The following is a 12,644-nucleotide window of genomic DNA, read 5'->3' as shown; positions in this document are numbered from 1 at the left end:
AATAATTTAAAAGTTGAATTCTACCTTCACTGTTTCAACTATCTTACCCTGTAATTTGCTGAAGGTAGTGGTGAGCTGTCAAACAGCAAAAACAGAAAGTAAAGGTATCTAGATAATAAACCTCAACTGAAATTAGTCTTTGAGCAATTGAAATTTTACTTCATTAAGTTCTTTTTAAGAAAAAAATTCCTTAGAAGTCCACATTCTTTACACGCCTTTTCCGAGTCAAGGTAACAAAATCAGTATTACTTTCAGCTTAACAAGAATTATTGGTGGCGCCAATAGGAGAACAGCTGTTTGTTTTTTAAACTTAATTATCATAAACAGTCTTTTAAATTAATACAAAAGTTCTCACGACAAGCAAAAAGATGGCTAAACTCCATTTTAAACTCATGGTAACACCAAAACAACTTTAAGAATGTAAGACAAACTGAAGCTAACTATTGCAGAGGGAATTTAAAACGTCAGAACTGTTAAGAAATTTTTAAGAGAAATGCACTATTCTCACACAACTTGAAAAGGAAATGGGTGATTCATCAAAAGTCTAGATGAATCCAGAGACATGTTCATCCACTGATGTTCTACAGTGAACAGGGGCAGTTGCACAAGAAGTACACATAAAAGCTAAGTTTAAGAGTTGTAATTAAGAGTATTTTATATTTAAGCTTGGTAGAGGAAAAATTCAAATGAAATTTTTAAAGTAGAATCTCTTTTTGCCTTCTTTGGTATTTTAGCCATTAAACATTTATTTAGGAAAACTAGAGGCATCCAGTTCTAGAGTAATTGGGCATTTATATATGAAAAAAATCAGAAACCAATTAATAGATCTGTCATACACAAATACATATATACAAACATTTTATTTTAATAATACTCTTTATCACTTCAACTCAAATCATTCCATTATGAAAACGTCTTAATTGAAGAGAGAATATTTCTTCAAAACTCTAATTAAGCAGAGCTTTATCCATTAAATTTACAGCAATAGAGCCTTTAGAAATACATAATTCTCCATTTTACAATAATACTTCCCCTTTAAAAATTTGTCATGGTTTGTCACAGATTTAAAATACAAGGCACCTAATGCTAGGAAAGGATAATACAGTTTATGTAGTGTGAGTGAACCAGACGTTTCTCAAATATGTTTTCTCTTTAAAGTCCCACTAAATTTACATGGACACATTTGCATAAAATTAAGCATTTTTTTCTGTGTTGTTAATTTGCAATATTCTATGAAAACTCAAAAATATAATCCGTACCTATTATAGGCAGCTTACTTCATCACTTTATCTGTTAAGAAACACTGATCTATATACTTAAATGATTTCTTGAAAACATTTTCATAATATAGTCCAGCATTTAACAAATAATATGTGAAAATAAAGTCTCCAGAACATCAGAATTTTATTCCTTGATTAGTTCAAATTATTTCATCAGCTGAATTCCTTGAGATGTGTAAGGCAGGTTGGTCCTTTAGAGGAACTGTGGATTGGAAATTCCTATAACTGTAGTGATATGTACACAGCTACATAGCAAAGTACTTCATTATGAAATGAAGAAAACAGATCTGAGGAAAATATATTTTAGAGTTCCAAAGAACTGAAACTGTTATTTTTCAGACTAGGCACTGAAACATTTCCTACAAAAACTTGCCAGAGATTGTCTCTTCGCTGCATAATGTTCCATTATCAAGCTAAAAATAAAAAGAAACACAAAATCATCATTAGTTTCCAACTGTCATAGCCTTAATTTTCTGTAGTTTATATTGCAAAAAGCAAATTATCTTAACATTGAAATATATATCAAACACAGTTTATGTACTTAACAACTGGATAGTGGAACTGGAGGTGAGTACTAAAAACTCACAGAAGTTCCATACTAATGTCGAAGGCTGACAGGCAACACTGCTTTAAGACTGCATAGTAACAGTTTTATCCATGGCATACTCCATCATTACCTCATGGAGACAAAGACTCCTGCCACACCTGTCCTTTACACGTGATTGTAGTCCATCTTCACTATCTCCCCATTATCCAGCCCTAACTTCCAAAAATATTGAATCCTTGCCTGGGTAGGGGTGGGTATGAGGGTGAACATGGGAATAATGCACAGCATACTAGGGAGAATATACATAAATTATAGTACTAAAAAGCTTTAAAGAATAACTACATGTATTTTTTTTTAACTTGAAGATGGCAAGTAAACATATTTAGTTCCACTCTGTCCCCAAAAGCTCAGTAGAACGACAATAAAGGGATTTTTTTTTTTAAAGGAATAAATCACATGGACAAAGAGAAGAGCAGAGACAAGAAAACAACTGCCAACCAGATATTTCTAAAAGGAGGGGTGAAGAAACAACTAAAAACAGGAAAATTAGCATGGTTTACAGAAAAAGCAGTTAGACATTCAGATGCCCTGCATTACTTTTCACAGCTCGTCAAGTGCCTCTTCTCCATCCCAGGAGATGATATAAGGTGTATTCTCTAAAAGGGGTAAATAGAGGGTCTCTGGACTGGGGAAATGCCAGGCACAATCCAACATGACTCAGGTAAAAGTAACATTTATATAATCATAACAAGGTAAACACTGCTTATAGATCTATCCAGAAGTACACAATAACGATACAGGGATTAGGAGGTGCGAAGGCAGGCAAATGGAGTGGAGGCAGAGGAGGGGGAACCTTGAAAGTAATCTATTCTCATCTACCAAAGTGGGAAAATCGACCGATGATGCCTAAAGGGGGGGGGGCAGGGATCAAAACAACTGAGAGTTTAAAGTGCTTCCTCAGAGTAGGGCAAGAACTGAACAGGACAGGCAGTGCAGGGCAGGTGGCAGATGCTTTGTACAAAAAATTTGTAGAATTCTAACTCTCTGAACTATGTGCACGTATAACCATCATAACAATAAACACTAGAATAAAAAATGACAAAGGAACCCAGAACCAAGACAATTAGCCCTAGGTTAGAGGTGAATTTGCCATGAAGACAGTGGCACTTAAGGCTCAAAGACCAATTTGAGTGCAAGGAGTCAACAGGAGTTGTTCAATGTTCTAGGTGAGGAAGGGAAGCTCAGTTGCTATCAGGAAACATTTCAATATAAAAGGGACCTGAATCTCTCGAATTTCAGTAATTTACTGCGATCTCCCACTCTAAATGAATACATAACCACTTTTATACATGCCAAAAATATATGCTGGATATATTTCAAGCATTCATTCAGTGAAAGATAAAATATCATGTACTCATTTGTCATGTCATAAATATAAAAGATAATATTTCTTAAAATTTTTTAAGAATGAGGAAATGTTCTTGAAACATTAAGTGAAAAAGCATAGTCAAAGAATCAGGATATCCACTATGCTAGTTATGGAAAACACACACACATATATATAGAAAAAAGACTGGATATACACCAAAATAATACATTTTCTACTTTTATACTAGAGGAAAAATATTTTTCTAAAATGTATCATTACATAAAATGATGATTCTTAGCATGAATAAAAGTAATAGTTAAACTTGGCATCATTTCATTTGCCCGCAGTTTAAACTTACCAAGTATTTAATACTTCCAATAATCTTATGAGAGAAGGACTACTGTAACCCCATTTCACAAATAAGAAAACTGAGGCACAGACAGGTTCATGACCTTGCAAAAGATCACACAGCTAGTACAGGGAGAAGCTAGAATTGGAACCCAGGCAGTGTGACTCTAGAGCTTGTCCCTTACCCTCTAGACTATACCGTCCCTGAAAAAGCTATTTATGGAAAACCAATTTTGTATTTGATCATTACAGGAATAAAGAACCTTATTCAATACTAATGCTAGTTAATGTACAAACCTGGACTACAGACAACAGCTAACTAGCTCCATCCTCCTGAGAAACACCGTGCATAGGAATGAGACTCTCGCATTGTTCACTGTCTTCCGGAACCCTTAAAAAAAAAAAATTTAAGACAATAGTTAAGAAAAGCTTTAGAACTGAAAGGAGCCCGTGAAAATGATCTATTCCATTGTCTGAATCTCTGAGGTCAGAACTAAGATTAGGGCAAGATTTCCCAATAATTTGCTCCAAATTCTTTTTATAATAGGATATAAAAATAAAAATCTTTTCAAAAAGAAAGAAATTGAAAAAAATTGAGGCAGTGTTATATTTTATTATAAATTTTATTCACACCAGTGAAAGTTTTCTACATTTAAATTCATTACAGCAAAACAGTAAGCACTTTGGTTTTACCTGTAAATCAAAACATTTTTTTAAAGTAGTTGTGAAGAAACTATCTTACCACCCAAAGGATCTGAACAACTTATTTTACCTGGCATAGTACACATACAAATTATAATCTTTTATTAATTTCTTCACAAAATGTCTAAAAATTAGGCCAGCGTATGATTTCCAGTTTATTTAGCAAGGAATATATTTTTTAAAAGTTATATTGGAACCAAACCTACCTCTGAATTCGATGTTTTCTGCATATAAAGGCAAAAATTCTTCTGATTCCCACCATCACAGGATCCCAATTATTGTAATGGCATAAGAGAGTCACAATAAAAAATGAAAAAAATACAGGGATAGCGCCTGCAAAAAATAACCATGAAAACTGCACCTAAAAATAAAAGAAAAAAACAACCCACAATTATTATTAAGACAATTTTCTCCTTTAATGTAAGTTTTCCATTTATAAGAATCTGCAGGAATAAGTTAAAACACTGAGAATACTAAGCATTGACAGTATGTTATTGTCAAATATGAGGATTCAGAACTTCAACGTATGATTCCACTTGCTTAAATTACCAAAATACGTCTTGCTTAGAAAAGGGCCTAAAGGAAAGCCAGAAGGCATGCTTTTCATTTATTAGGTGTAGTATATCCGAGAGCAGAATTACAAACGTTAAGCTTTGTCTTCCACATCACAATGCCCATTTTTTCTTTACTGATTACTGTTGACTCTCAAGTAGATCCTCCCCTTCAGTTTCTAAAGTCACCTTCAAAAACTCATTTTTAAAAAATATGTTACAATATGCTGTGATATGCTGTGATATGTTACAGTTCCTTCTTGAAGACAGCACCAAAAACAGATAAACTCTTAAGTGTAATTTTTGCAAACCTTTTATTAACAATTTGCAAAAAGAATTCTAATCCTGACTCTTAAAACTAGTTTGTTTCTGTAGTAACAAATGAAAAATTTCAAAAGGAAATCATGGCTAAGTAAAATAAAGACAACAAACAGGACTACTTAAGAAATGTGAGCCAGAGAAGACAAGCAGCAAGCAGAACCCCAGCGGTGAGGAGCCCCTCAGATATCATCAAAATCCATCATTTTATCAGGGTTCTCAAGAAAATTAAAAATAATGAGATGCCATAAAGTGAAGAAAAAAATCATTCTTTCCTTTCATGACTTTACCTTTACCATCTAGGTTCAGCAAAGATCAAAAACAATTGTCAAAGAAGGCTGCACAGATTGAGACTTACTGCAACCCACTGGTGTGATCTGCTTTCAAATAATGATGAAAATAGTAACTCCTATGTTTAAAATAGGAAAGAAAAACTGTTTTTGCCCTCTTTAAGTGTTAAAAAAAGTGAGGTTTAGAATCACAGGCAAGACTCCCTCTGGTGGGTGCTACTCCATTTCACAGCACCATTAGTCAGAGTAAAGGGGTTTTATGAGAATATTTTTATGAGGGACTCACAATGCGTAACACAAGAATAATCACTGACAACTTGTAACATGCATGTCCTGCTTGTATGATACACACACAGGCTGTCAGTCTAAGACCCAGGAAAGAGCAGTCAGTAAGAGAAACTAAACACCCTTCACATTGTTATCAAATTACGGGTATGACATATTCTTGGAATATTTGCCAGAATATAGATATAATCAAGAAAAGCCACAACGCACTTAAATGACCCAAGATCAGAAAAAGTATGAAAACTATGACTAATGAAAGTTAAAAATGCAGATATAGTTGATAAGAGTGGCTTCATGAATATTCAACTAAAACCCTATTTTATAACTGAGTAAAAGCAAACTTTGTAAACGTAGGTAAAACCCTCCCTAGTTGACTGTTAAAGACAAAGTTCACCTGTAACAATGCAGTAATTTATGTTGCCACACAATAAAAAACGTCTAATTTGATTTCCAACAAGCTATGAAGACAATTTTTCGAAATGAAGACATTTATTAACAAAATATTATCTACATTACAAAAAATATCTAAAACCTGAATATATCTGAATATAAATCTGAATACAATCAGAGATGCTTCCTATTACACAAAATGTCAATTATATTAAATAGGTTAACATAATTTATTTTAGGCACGATAAAAGATATTGATAACTGCCGAAATTTCAGAAACTATATATAAATACAGTTAGCTATTAGAATCAAAAAACCCCATGAAAGTAGATTTCTTCTGTTTTTTTTTTTTTTTTTTCCTCCTGGTTTATTTGAAAGAGAGAGACAGAGACAGAGAGAGCACGAGCAGAGGGGAGGAGCAGAGAGAAAGGGAGCTGAGCACGGACGCCGACACCAGGCTGGATTCCAGGACCCCAGGATCATGACCTGAGCCAAAGGCAGCTGCTAAATTGACTGAGCCACCCAGGTGCCCCTCTCCTGTTTCTATTACAGCTCTGGGGCACACCCTGTCACTTTTCCCAGAAGGTATCTTCCTACCCTCAATTCCCACCCACCAAAGGCCCACACCCGACTCATTTAACTGGTTGTCTAATTCTAGATGTGAAGACAATCGGGAAAGGCCTAGTTATGTTTTTGTAATTATTCAATCAATCATTTACTTATTTTCATTTTCCCTTTTCTTGTGTTTTGCCCTATCTTAAAATATTTGATTAAACAAATTACATAATCATTTAATAAAATTAGATCCCCTGTGACAGTTCTTTTAAAAAAAAAAAATCCTAAAATTAACTTTCAATTTTTATTTTTCAAATCTGCAAAAGCTGATGTTTTCAAAATACAGTACAGAAAAATTCATTTACACAGCAGTCTACCAAAATCCTCTGACAACAATACTTTCCCAGTTTCACTAGAGCAAGTTTGATTGATATTCAAGATCCTGAGATGTGGGAGGACCTGAATATTATTCAAATCTGTAAAGAATCTAATGATGTATAACTTTAGTGTTTTGTACATTTTATAATATTCACATTCTTTGAAAATGTATGGTACATAAGAAAATTCTCAATTAAGGAGAAGCTCTCTGTTTTTAACCATGACAAATAAGTAAGAATTTACTGAGCCATGAAACAAAGTAAATACCAGCACACAACTGTTTTTTAAGTAAAGAGAATACATATCACTTAGAGTATTTTGCCTTTATCCTAAGAACTGCACAAAGATCTAAAGAAAAATCGCTTTAAAAATCTGATTATAACTTCTACATATTTTAAGCCTTTGGGCTTTCAAGTATTTCCTCTTCAAAATTTTATTAAACCAAACCACACACACACACACACACATACCATTTTGTTATTTAATACTTGGGAGTTCAGGGGAACCTGGGTGGGTCAGTCAGTTAAGCATCCGACTCTTGATTTTGGCTCAGATCATGATCTCAGGGTTGTGTCACTGAGCTCCGTGTTGAGATCAAACCCTGTGTCAGGCTCCAGCTGGGCATGGAGCCTGCTTAAGATTCTCTCTATCTCCCTCTGCCCCTCCCTGCTCGTACTATTTCTCTCTCTTAAAAAACAAAACAAAACAAAACCTCAAAAAAAAAGTCTGTAAACTTTGAACTGAGTGATAAATGACTGCATCTTTTAGTACTGTATATATGGGATGCCTCTTTTCTCTGTTAACCCCCAGAAGCACTAAAGAAACTCCTCCCTTCATGCTGTGGGGAGGGATTCTCTTTTCTGTGATGTTATCACTCCCAATGTTTATCATAAAAATCCCTGCATCCTTGGGGCACCTGGGTGGCTCAGTCGTTAAGCGTCTGCCTTCAGCTCAGGTCATGATCCCAGGGTCCTGGATCAAGCCCTGCATCGGGCTCCCTGCTGTGCGGGAAGTCTGCTTCTCCCTCTCCCACTCCCCCTGCTTGTGTTCCTTCTCGCGCTGTCTCTCTTTCTGTCAAATAAATAAATAAAATCTTAAAAAAAAAAAAAAATCCCTGCATCCAGACCAGGACATCATAGAAGAGGGACAGAGCACCTGCCCTCCTAAGTCCAGACAGAAACGAGCATTTGCTGAGAAACATTCCTATGTTGCTCATATCTATAACGGTATCACAGTATTAAGGAATCTTTGGAATTTATCCTAGAAATCAAAACACTACTACTTAAATAATAAAATATATCCCATCCCCTATTCTATACCACTGACTTACCAATGAAATATGGAATAATCAGCTCCAAAACTGGAGAACTACATATAAAGATACTGTCCTTAACTTAGAAATTAAGAAAAAAAAAAAAGAAAAAAATGTAAGAGATTATTTGTTTCTTTGGTACTTTTTATATATCTACATAGTAAAGCACCTTAGAGAGGCAGAGCAGGCATCAACTATTATTCATGGTTGTACTGCTTATAATTTAATCACATGCCCTAACTTTCATTATCTCCATTTTAAAAATTCATCTAAAATAGGGGTGGCCTGGGTGACTCAGTTGGTTAAGTGTCTGACTTTTGATTTCAGCTCAGGTCATGTCGTCAGTGTCATGAGATCAAGCCCCACATGGGGCTCCACTCTCAGCAGGGAGTCTGCTTGAGATCTTCTCTCTCTCCCTCTGCCCCTCCCCCCACTCATGCTCTCTTGCGCATGCTCTCTCAAAAAAAATTTATCTGAAATATCTAATAAACAGTTTGCCTTACCTTTTGCATACACATGTCAGCTATTATGGACAGAGGTATTGTAAGGCTTAGTGCAAGTGTGCCTATCAATGATGAGGTAAGAAAGCAGCCCCTAAAAAGGAAAAAAAGAAAATACACATTTCCATATTAAAAAAGTAAAGCAACCAAAGAAAATATAGGCATGAAAGATCAGGAGTAAAGACAAAAGCTTAGGACAGACTGAGACACAATAAAGCAACTAGGATGATTCTTAAAGTTTACCTTCAAATATTAAAAATCCAAATATATAAGAGTAAAACTGTCCAAGTACTTTGTGTATATATATATATACACACACACACACACACACACACACTCTTATGCTATTTTCAAGATATGCTTATAGATATTAATCAACTTCAGATGTACAGCTTCTATTTCATTAACATTTTTTATAAAACTGTCAAAAGAGTTCTTAAAGTTTTGTGATGATACTTAACTAACAAAGAAAATAGCTTTATTAAACTGCAGGACAATACTTCACAACATAGACTTTGAAGAAAGTGATAAGCCACCTTCGAGTCTGTCACCAAAGCAAAAATATCTCACCCTCATGAAAACTAAAAGAGTCTTCAGATCTGTGTTGCTCCTCTGGTTTGGCTTAGCACTGAAAAGAACTGAAAATGTTTTAAGGATACTCCTTGTTGCTTTCCTTTTTTCTAGCAATTGTCCTAACCAAAACCTAAGTTCTTCATTTTATTTTCACCTTGAACTATCAATGTTGGTATCAAATTTTGAAATATCATTCTGCACATAATTTTATGTAGTTGAAGGAAAAAAATGAAAGGAAGCATTATACCAAATAGATAAGCCATTTATACAGACTAATAATTTAAGTGTATAAAAAGAAAAAAGGGGTGCCTGGCTGGCTCAGTCAGTAGAGCATGACACTCTTGTTCTCAGGGTCATGAGTTTGAGCCCCACACTGCAGGCAGAGGAAGGAAGGAAAGAAAGAAGGAAGGAAGGGAGGGAGGGAGGGAGGAAGGGAGGGAGTGAGGGAGGGAGGAAGGAAAGAAGGAAGGAAGGAAAGAAATTATAAAGCCAAGATAAAACCAAAGTGTATATAATTAGGACTACAGACCCATGGAAATTCTAGACTAGTGAATTCTAGCTCGGTGTATGATAGAATTAATACTGTCCTGCAATAAAAGAGCCTATCTCTCGATAAAGTGTCACTCAACATATCCAACAGAGGCTGTACCATTAGTTCTTATCAGTGCAGTAAAGAGAACTCAAGCGCTAGTGGTTCCTATTACACGAGCTGCTCTGTGAAAAGACATTCAGGAGGTCAGTTTTTTTTTTTTTTAATGTGGCGTATGTTCTTAGAGATTTATAACACAAAGTACAATCATGAAGAGTCTGAAACAAAGTATTAAGAAGAAAACTGTTTGACTTACACCAGCTTTTCCCAATTTAGTTGATGGTTGAATCCTTTTGTCATCTATTATTTCAGGGACACATTTTAGGAAATGCTGAGACAGAGAACTAGGTGCTATCATTCAACATCTATACAAATGGTACAGTATATGGGTTTAATAGTGCACCTCAATTTTTTTTAAATAAACAATGAGTGACAACTACACATCTTTAATTTACAAAAAAAGCTCACAACCACACTTTGAAATCTGTAGCTTACTACTCAGCACTTGGATTATGTATGTTTCCTGTACTTTTTATAGTTAAACATACGATAGCCCTGACTCCCCCCCCCCCCCCGCAAAAAAAGGGAATCGTCCTACATGCAGATTATGGCTTCTGATTTAAATGTGTATTTTCTTATGATTTAAAAATATGTAAAATATATAGAGATATGCTTCTTACACTTGTTTTGTTGCCAAGAACACCCAGAATTTAAGGGATATGTTTGTTTCATTACTGACTGATTTACTGCTACTGAGCTGTCACCATTAGTACTCTTAATCACTTGAGTGTCAAAGTATATCTGAAAAATAAACCTTCTTGAGGTCCTGAAAAATCCATCCCAGGTAAGGATAAACATAGCTTTTATCATAATATAGGACTACGAGTGTCCAATTTAACTATTCTACAATACATACTCATATACACAGTTGGGAATATAAGTTGTGTTCCCTCCACGGGGAATGATACTGCAATTCTCTATCAAAATGTAAAGTCCTTATGATGGACTCTGTAGGCATTTAACCTACAGAACACTTACATATACATGCAAAGATATGTAGGAGGATATTCAATGTTATTTTATTTACAAAGCAAAGGACTGGAAACTTAAAATGTCTATCAATAAGGAATGGGTAAAACACATTATGTTCTACCCAGTATGTCACATAATGGATTGGAACATAATATACCAGAACACTAGGGCGCCTGGGTGGCTGTTGGTTAAGCGACTGCCTTCGGCTCAGGTCATGATCCTGGAGTCCCGGGATCGAGTCCTGCATCGGGCTCCCTGCTCGGCAGGGAGTCTGCTTCGTCCTCTGACCCTATCCCCTCTCATGTGTTCTGTCTCTCTCATTCTCTCTCTCCCAAATAAATAAATAAAATCTTTAAAAAAAAAAAAAAAATATATATATATATATATATATATACCAGAACACTACACAGGCTTTAAAAAATGAATTGAACCTAAGTGCTGATATGTAAAGATTTACAAAACAATCAGTGAAAAAAAGCAAGTACAAAACAATATCCATAGTATGTTCCCATTTGTGTGTTAAAAATAAGACAAATTGGGGATGGATTAGGAGACTGATACACACTTCTGCATGTATAGAAAATTTTGTAGAAGGTTTAGAAGTTAATAATGGTTGCCTCTGGGAAAAAGGAACGGAGATTTAAAGTGAAAGATAAGACTTCCTTTTCATTGTATACCCTTTTGTATACTTTTGTATATATTATTCTTTTCATTCTAAAAAAATTAAATTAAAAAAACTCCAAAACATGTTATTATTTATTTAAATGTAAAGTTTTCCAAGGGAGCAAACTAAAAAAGCTCACATAGAGAGATTACATGTCACAACTCCTACTTGATCATCCCCTAAAGCCTACATTAAATTTTGCTAAACATAATAAAACTCTCTACTGTATATGTTTAATTAAAACTGTAGCTCTCAATAAAGAATGAGCATTTTAATATTTGTAGTGACACAGTCCCGGTTTACTATGAGTCTTAATGTTATAAGCATCATACTAAACCCTTCTCTAGTCTAACATCCAAAGAAAAATTTAATAATTGCTTTCAAATATATTAATTTGCTTTGAAACTGTCTAATTTAAACTAAAGGTCCTAGAAAACATGAACCTGTATTAAAATACAGTGAGTACATAATTGTCGTAAAAAATGGCTGAGTATCAACAATCCCTCATGATTCAACAGAGTTCAATCAAAAAACTACCAGTAAGTAGTTCTATCTGTTCAGAACCAAGAGTAGAGAGAGGCAAGAGAAATAAGAGAAAATGAATACCAGAATTGATAGTAAAGAAGCAACAGGATGAGAGAGAGTATATGATATATATTAATAAGAAAATAAAATATGTAACTCTTTGCTTAAAAAAACCGAGCACCTAATATATAATGAAAGATGGAAGAATGAATGAGTAAATGGATTCTGATATCAAAGAGTTTTAGATCAGCAAAGGAATTTTTTTTTTAAAGATTTTATTTATTTACTTGAGAGAGAGAGAATGAGAGAGAGAGCACATGAGAGGGGGGAGGGGCAGAGGGAGAAGCAGACCCCCCGCCGAGCAGGGAGCCCGATGCGGGACTCGATCCCGGGACTCCAGGATCATGACCTGAGCCGAAGGCAGTCGCTTAACCAA

General features: G+C 34.8%; 1 protein-coding gene across 5 annotated transcripts in view; it reads right to left on the bottom strand.

Moving 5' to 3' along the window:
- Positions 1-629: 629 nt before the first annotated feature.
- SLC35F5 (solute carrier family 35 member F5) overlaps positions 630-12,644 on the bottom strand; it is a 96,733-nt gene continuing 84,718 nt past the window's right edge. For 4 of the 5 annotated variants that reach the window (XM_064586435.1, XM_045868982.3, XM_064586436.1 and 1 more), the window contains 4 exons: positions 8,829-8,919; positions 4,453-4,607; positions 3,842-3,935; positions 630-1,693 (listed from right to left, as the gene is read on the bottom strand). In XM_064586435.1, the coding sequence (XP_064442505.1) occupies positions 3,860-3,935; positions 4,453-4,607; positions 8,829-8,919 (322 nt within the window). In that variant the 3' untranslated portion in view covers positions 630-1,693; positions 3,842-3,859. The remainder of the gene's footprint in view (positions 1,694-3,841; positions 3,936-4,452; positions 4,608-8,828; positions 8,920-12,644) is intronic. The other variant, XR_010410119.1, reaches the window with a different exon arrangement.

The sequence above is a fragment of the Mirounga angustirostris genome, unplaced genomic scaffold (assembly GCF_029215605.1).
Source record: "Mirounga angustirostris isolate CCGP_5_RB_7025 unplaced genomic scaffold, mMirAng1.0.hap1 SCAF_3, whole genome shotgun sequence".
In the NCBI taxonomy this organism is placed as follows: domain Eukaryota; kingdom Metazoa; phylum Chordata; class Mammalia; order Carnivora; family Phocidae; genus Mirounga; species Mirounga angustirostris.
This window is presented reverse-complemented; position numbering and strand designations above follow the sequence as displayed.